This window comes from Synchiropus splendidus, chromosome 4, assembly GCF_027744825.2.
Source record: "Synchiropus splendidus isolate RoL2022-P1 chromosome 4, RoL_Sspl_1.0, whole genome shotgun sequence".
NCBI lineage: Eukaryota > Metazoa > Chordata > Actinopteri > Syngnathiformes > Callionymidae > Synchiropus > Synchiropus splendidus.
Genome location: NC_071337.1, coordinates 20,673,463 through 20,681,236, shown reverse-complemented (window position 1 = coordinate 20,681,236; position 7,774 = coordinate 20,673,463). Strand labels below are relative to the sequence as shown.

General features: G+C 43.2%; 1 protein-coding gene across 1 annotated transcript; it reads right to left on the bottom strand.

Annotated features, from left to right (window-relative positions):
* Positions 1–3,609: 3,609 nt before the first annotated feature.
* On the bottom strand, positions 3,610–5,980 carry LOC128757762 (amine sulfotransferase-like). The gene is made up of 6 exons (XM_053863282.1): positions 5,839–5,980; positions 5,571–5,776; positions 5,031–5,157; positions 4,047–4,141; positions 3,798–3,969; positions 3,610–3,719 (listed from the first exon to the last, which is right to left on the bottom strand). Exons 1-6 carry the CDS (start codon positions 5,978–5,980, stop codon positions 3,610–3,612), a joined length of 852 nt encoding a protein of 283 aa, XP_053719257.1.
* Positions 5,981–7,774: the final 1,794 nt, after the last annotated feature.

Sequence of the window (7,774 nt, the reverse complement as noted above, 5' to 3'; positions counted from 1 at the left end):
AAAGTTCTCCTCTTTGAGGGAGGAGTAAAAATCCAGCAGTGAGACTGACTTGAAGTGATCTGCCAGAAGTGTGTCAGACTGCAGATCTATGAGTTCCATCTGAATTTCACTTGGCGCATCATCCACACTGCAGTTGAAGGGAGAAGAGACCATGTGCATTTCACTCTCAAGAGTTTTGAAATCTTGAAATCGCCTTGAAAACTCTGCATGCAATGTTTCTAACATGGTTGAGTACTTTTGGAGGTGATCGCCTGATCTTTTGGCTTCCTTAAGTGTTGGCAAGTGGGTCAGAATGTTGTCCTTCACTTGGCTTGAGAGAAGCTGCAGTTTTCTCATAAAAGCCTTCACTGCACTGTACATCTCATGCACAAAAAGGCCCTTGCTCTGCAGTTTGACATTAAGTTCGTTCATTAGTGCAGTCACATCCACAGTGAATCCGAGGTCTGCCAACCAGTCTTCATCTGAAAGTTCTGAGACGTCATGACCTTTCTGAACACATAACTCCTGAATCTGGTCTCTCAGGTCCCAGACACTTTTCAGAATTTTGCCAAGGCTGAGCCACCTAACAGTGCAGTGATAGCTTATGTCACCATGTTCAGCCTCATTTTCTTCCAACAAAGCAACAAACTGTCTGTGATTTAAAGCTCTCGCTTTGATGAAGTTAACTATTTTAGTGACAGAATCAACAACATGTTTCATTTTTAACACTGTCTTACACAACACTTCCTGATGTATGATACAATGCAAAAATGTCAATTTCTGATCAGGGTTCATTTCTGTCACTTTATCCTGCATTCTCTTTAAAAGTCCAACATTTTTCCCGGTCAGATTTGGACAACCATCTGTTGTCACACCTGCAAGCTTGTCCCATTTCAGTCCTAACATGTCCATACATGCATTTACCTCTCTGAACAAGTCATTACCTGTGGTTGTCCCTTTTATTGACTGCATGGCTGCCAACTCCTCCGTGATTTGAAAGTCTGCGGTTATCCCACGTAAGAAGATGAGCAGCTGGGCGGTGTCACGTACATTGCAGCTCTCATCCAAAGCCAGAGAAAAAAAGTCAAAGTCGGCCGCTCTTTTCTTCAGCTGAAGCTCTAAATTTCCCGCGATGTCCTCAATCCGCCTCGTTACAGTGCGTCGGGAGAGTGAAACGTTCTCAAACGCGCCCTTTTTTTCTGGGCACATCAGCTCAGCAGAGTCCAATAAACACTCCTTAATAAACTCTCCGTCGGAAAATGCCTTACTTTTTCTGGCGATTTTATGAGAAATTACATAACTTGTCCTGACGGCTGCATCTCTGGAAGTGTGAAGTTTAGTGAAAAATCCTTGTTGGGTTTGTAGTTTTGCAAGCAATGCATCAGACTCCCTTGCACGCTCTTCACCAGACAGGTTTCTGTATTTATCTTCATGCTTGGTCGTGTAGTGGCAATTCAAATTATATTCTTTAAACACAGCAACCTGTGTACCACAGACTAAGCACACTGCTTTACCTTTAATTTCTGTAAAGAAATATTTGGCAGTCCATGTCTTGTTGAAAATACGGCATTCGTTATCAACTTTTCTTTTCTTGGGGTGTGCCGACATCTTGAGGGTACCCTGGCGAACAGTATCACCTTCACTCACTCAGGTGTATACGCGCGTGAAGGCGCTACGTCTACGACGTGTATATGTAGTCAAAATAAAATTTCAAAATAAAAGTTAAAAAAAAAATGTTTAATTTATGGTGTTTATGATTGGTCTTACGCGGGCCGGACAGGGACGTACAAAGGGCCGGATGTGGCCCGCGGGCCGTAATTTGCCCAGGTCTGGTGTAGGGAGAGAGCTAAGGCCTGGTGGCCAGGTATTGGAGCTCAGATAACAAAACAAGTAACATCACGTGACTTTTGTCTCAAGCACAAGCCAAGGCAGAGACGCGAGCCACTGGTGACAACTCCCTTACCTGAGGGTCCATGGCAGAGAGTTGGAGCTGACTTATGTGAGCTAATGGGAAAAACTACCTCATTGTGGTGGACTATTATTCAAGAGACATTGAAATAGCATCTCTCACCACCACATCAAGCAAACAGGTCATCGGCAAGATGAAACATATGTTCGTGAGGTGGGGAATTCCTCTAGAACGAGTCAGCGATAATGCAACTCAGTTCACATCAGCAGAGTTCCAGGATTTCAGAAAGAAGTATGGATTTACTCACATTACTTCAAGCCCTCACTACCCCCAAGCAAATGGAGCTGCAGAGCGGGCCGTTCAAACTGCTAAACGCACATTGAAACAGCCAGACCCCTGCTTAGCTTTGATGAGCTATCGCTCTACACCTACTGCTGCACCTGGTGCGAGCCCAGCGCAGCTAATGACTGGACGACAGATCCGCACCACAGTGCCAGCACTTGAAAAGACTTTACTCCCTCAACCAGTAGACAAAGATCTGGTCTCCCGGAAGGATACAGCTGCAAAGGAGGGTTACAGATTTTTCTATAACAGACGACATTCAGCCCGTCCCCTGACTGAGCTGCTTCCTGGCCAAAGTGTACGGGTGAGACGTGATGGACTGTTTGGTTAAAAAAGTTAAAAAAAAATAAAAAAAAATGGGCAGAATAATCCCTTTCAGACTGGGGGTAGTCTACCCCAATGATGTCTGATGTTCGAAAAGCACTATAGTTTAGTTGATGAGCATTTTAGGTTTGGTTTGAGTGAGTGAGTTCCTAATGTGATTGCCGTAGCGACTGGTGACGTGTGTGTCAGTTTATAGACACCGGAGCGGGTTTTCTATTAGGGAGAAATCCACGTGTGCTACCTGTGAACTGTTGGGACTCAAATAAATCATTGAAACCAACACGGCACGTCTCTTCTCGTGACAGTATATTACACCCCAAAAATCCACGGTGAGTAGACACTGTAAACTACAACATAATATGTTATTATTATGCAGTACAGGACGTACTTCCGTTTACTCTGATGACTTTGTTTTGCCTGAGACAATTTTCTGAGGCTGTTTGGTCTGTCAATTGACAGACGTTTTCCAGAAACCTGATGCTTTACTCTGAGACCTGAGGATGTCCGAAAATGTACACTGGACAGTGAGCAAAGACAAGCTAGCCAGCATGGGGCAGTGAGGCATGCACCATGAGCGCCATGTTTTCAGCTCCTAAGTCCCCATAGCTAGTATGAAGACGGGCATTGTTTGACTCATTAGTCAATCCTTTTTTTCGAGCCATCTCACACACTAGACTGGGTCCTGCTTAACAGCTTGTCTTTCAAGGTGGCTTTTCACTTGGCTTTGGCTCTGTGGGACACACAAGGGTTCGGCAGTGCCACCACAGGATACATACAAATGGGCTTTCCAGAAGACAGAACACGATGAATATGTTTCTTGCTTTCAGGCCATGTGGGAGCATTTCTTGAGGCTTTGACAGGCAGGTTCAGCTTGTCAAACACCAAACAAAATTGCGTGTTGTATTTCACTCACGGCAAGAGCTGGGGTGCATCTATAAGGTGGGTAGAATGGATGGCGCTATCCATGTCTGCAAATGTCTGGTAATTCATTGTACTTTATTTCACCGAAACCCTGGAGTACCTTGCTACTATAGCATTTTGAATTTAGCGCAGCATCACTCCCAGATGATCTTCAGTGGCACGTCACTGAGTCGTTCCTGAAGTAGACGATCGACTCGCTCACTCTGGGCCACAGTGAAAGTGTTCTTCCAGTCGCCGATTTTACCTGCAACACATCGGATTATAGGTTGACTCCTGATATGGGAGTCATGGGAATCATACAGCTGCTGTGTTTCAATGCTACCTTTTCGCATGAAGTCGCCACCTTTCTTCCCTTTAGTAATAAACTTGTAGTTGGCTCGTTCATCTTCCTTCATGTTCTTAAACGTGGACTTGTGGACGACCTGTTGGATCTGAGCATCACTCAGGTTCCTCCCCAGAAACTTGCAGATCTTCCTCACAGCTGCTTCCAGATCCTAGAGTAGAACCAGAAGAGTCCTGCTTCACTGGGACAGATGCATGTCCATCATAGTGTCGAGAGACCACCTCTTACCAACACCATGTCCTCATAGCTCAACATCAGGATATTGTAGTTGTCCTTCTCCTGTTGCCAAGCTCTGATGTGGCCGAACCAGGATGAGCAGAACACTGTCAAATCAGCGATGAGAAATTTAATATGTACGTAAGAGTCACTTGGTTTGTTGGGTCTTTTGGTTTTTGTTTTGACTACCTCACTTTAAAGCATTCAGCAGTGGCTACACAGCGGTGGGAACATCAGAGCCAGGAAGGCCACCACACCTGGACTAACATAACCAAAAATTCTGGTCTTTTTACTTTTCCTAAATTTATCAAGTTATTGTTTATCAATCGCTGATCAAGACATTAAAGGCGCTGCAACGTGTGTCAGCCTGTTTCAGCTGCTCCTGTCTTCAATGAGTTTTTTTGTGCTTCATTGTTTTCTTTTGTAAGTTTTTTGTCTTGTTTATTTTATTGTAAAATACTGGATTAAATATGGACCATAACACCTTTGAGTCTGGAGACCCTGTTCATCACTGCGATCCTGTGGTGTACACTCCTCATCATTATCAACTGCATCATTTGTTTGTTGTTGTGGGTCAGCTGATCGGTCCGCGCGCGTGATGTTTTTTCCGGCTTTTTTCGGGGGTGTTCGTGTTCTGGATTTTCGTTCGAAATCAGAAGCAAAAAAATCTCAAAATTTTTGTTCAAACTCCGATTTGTTCGAAGTCCGGGACGACAACCGATCATGAGATTTGTCTATATACTATGGGTATTTGTCTTGTGTTATTTGACAGCTTGTGACTTCACTTGTTTGTTGTATATGTTTAATGTCTTTGATATGTGTCAGGGACTTTGTTGCTTTGTCATTGGCTGCTGTGACCTGTTGATTATCCCCACTGTCCATTCTTTCCAGTGTAGATAGCTGCAATAACCAATCTGCTCATGAGCAGAACCAACCTGGGTCTCACAACTTGAACAGGCTCCAGAATCAGATTGAGATGAAAGAACAAGTTCTCACCATTTCCTTGTAAGAAGTCCTCCAAGAATAGATCAAAGCTCTGAGGCGTTTCCAGGTAGCTGACGATTTTGCCGAAGTGGTAAAAGGACACAACAGCGTCCTTTGGGTTTCGCATCACGTAAATGATCTGATGCAAAAAGACAACAAATATAAAAGAAAATCGAATGTAAAGACACATGTCACAAAAAAACAAGTATATTTATCATTATTGAGATGTAACTAAAATACGAAAATGTACTGTTACTGAGCAACATATTTTGAGGACAAAAAATATATTAAGAGAATGTAATATTTTCACAAATGTAAAAACAGATTAAATGTTTAGGCGATATATTTCTTGATATCAAAAGGTGTTTCATATGACTATTTATTTCTGCGTATGGCTATCACAATCTTTTTATTACATGCACCATTTCAAATATTTATCAAGTAAATATACAAACATAAAAATAACTGAACTTCTTTGCACAAAATTCATCAATTTGAGATATTTTTTTTTCCTTTCTGTGGTCAGAATAATGCATTGTTTTGAGCTCTGACCTTTGCCTTCTTCTCCTTCAGCCCTGGTGGCATGAAAACTGGCGTCAGGTGAGAGCTGAAGAGCCTCGGTGATGGACGCAGGCAGAGATGTTGACAATTTGCCAAGTACTCCAGCCATGGCATCTCTTCAGAGTTGTTGGGATATTCTTTTTTCTCACCATCGAAGTTGAGGATTGAGATTATGATCTGCTGAGTCCAGATTGTTCCTGGGTGACAACACAAACATCATCCAGCCTCTGTAGAGGGAGAAAACAACCTAAGATCTTACCTGATTTTGGATACGTCACCAGATATATGTCACTGTCCCTTATCTCAAAGTTCTGCAGCCCATCGATGTACTCTGCTGTCGTGAGGCCTGCAAGAAAATTGAAGTTTTTGTACTTGAAGAGCTTCTCAGAGACCTGCTCCATGTTGACGCCTGGCTTGAGATGAAGTCAGAGATACGGCAAATGGCATCTTGTCTGTGTGCAAAAGGTCAACAAAAAAACAAAGAAACTATTTTTCGCTGTTTACTGAAGCTCTAACACCTATGTCATGCTTCCAGGTATTGGGTCTACATGCAGTTGAACTTGCTAGTAGTTTTACTACATTCTTGTTTTGTGTCACTTACCAGAGGACCACATGCACTCTGGTCCTCGCCATTTACAGACGACCAAAACCTAGCTCAGAGATTTCTGAGATCATGTCACTTTTCACTTCATATTTTGAGAAAATACTCATGCTAGGCGACTTTAACTTTCATGTATGACTATAATGATGTCAGTAACTTCACACCCATCTCTAAACTTTCGTTCTTTGCTAAGGTCTTTTAGATCTGGATGCCGCACAGAGACCGTGCTTCTGTCACGCCTCCAGCTGGTTGCAGAACTTAGCAGCAAAGCTTCTAACAGTCGGCCGCACATCATTCCTGTTTTAGCCTCTCTGCACTGGCTCCTGTCCACTACAGAATCTATGTTGAGATTCCATTGACAACTTTTAAAGCTTGTCTTGGCCTGGTCCCTTACTACATTGTAGAATTCCTGAGCCCCTACGAGCCAGATCCTGCAGGTCTCTGCAAGTTGTCCTTAAGTCTAGTTTTCAATATACAGGCGACACAGCCTTTTTTGTCAGGGCTCCTCAACTGTGGAACAGCCTGACAGAAGAGATCCCAAACCCAACTTCAATCTCCACCCTTGAAACTCTGGTAAAACTCACATTTATATACTTTATGAAGTATTTTATGCTTTTATGAAATATCCTATCAAGTTTAACATGGTTATACATCACTGAGATATTATCCATCAAGCAAGTCCAAATATTCGATGCTGTTCTACCTGTATAGCACTTTGTGAACTGTGTGAATGTTCGGAAAAGAACATTTATTAAATTATTAAATGACTCTTTCTGTCTTTTGTACAAATAAGCACCTGGACTCCAGCAACGTGTGTCAGATCGACTTCATTTGTCTCTTGTGGTAAATTGACTCTGGCTAGTTCTCGTGCATTGACTTGTTTATTCGCTCTTTGCTTATTTTGATTACTCTTTCGGAAACCCTGGTGCCTGAGTTTGTGTTTTGTTCTTCTGTTTCCGCGTGCTTCCCAGTTTGTTCTGTGATTTACCACTTCTGTTCATTGTGTTTCCTCTCGGTTTGATCGATTTCTGCCTTGATTCTCCCGGTCAGGTGACGCTTTCTGTTGGACTCTTATTCTTGTTTATGGACTTCTCCCGGGTTGGTGATGCTTTGATTTTGGACATTTAGACTTTACTTTGTTTCTCCCGGTTCGGGGACGCTTTCTGTTCTGGTTTTATTGTTGTGAATTATCGAATATTGTACCTTGCTCCGCACCTTAACTCCTGTAAGTTACACATCACTGCACCGTGTTCCGAGCCATAACAGAGAGCCCCCAAATGACACACTTGCTACTCCCTAGTGCATGGTGGCTCTACATCTGCACCCTGCCTCGGCCACCGAGCCAAGACAATGTACTCGCCACCAGTTATGCACCGAAATATCGATATTCAAGCGACGAACTAAAGCCTGTCTAAAAGCAGTCTCCCTCCCCAAAACCCTGCTGCAATTGTGAAAGACGCCACACGAAGGTGCCACTTGGCATGATTCACATGACCGCTGCAGTAGAGCACTGTTTGTGGTGTTCTAGTCACCACTTTGTCTATGTTGTGTCGGTGTGTTTCACAATGGTAAAGCCAGAAACAGACAATTCGAG

Coding starts and splice junctions, on each gene's coding strand:
- LOC128757762 (XM_053863282.1), bottom strand. CDS start 5,980: ATGGAGCAGGTCTCTGAGAAGCTCTTCAAGTACAAAAACTTCAATTTT. Junction 5,158..5,570: donor TGAAGGAGAAGAAGGCAAAG/GTCAGAGCTCAA, acceptor TTTTTGCATCAG/ATCATTTACGTGATGCGAAA. Junction 4,142..5,030: donor GGACTTCTTACAAGGAAATG/GTGAGAACTTGT, acceptor CTGATTTGACAG/TGTTCTGCTCATCCTGGTTC.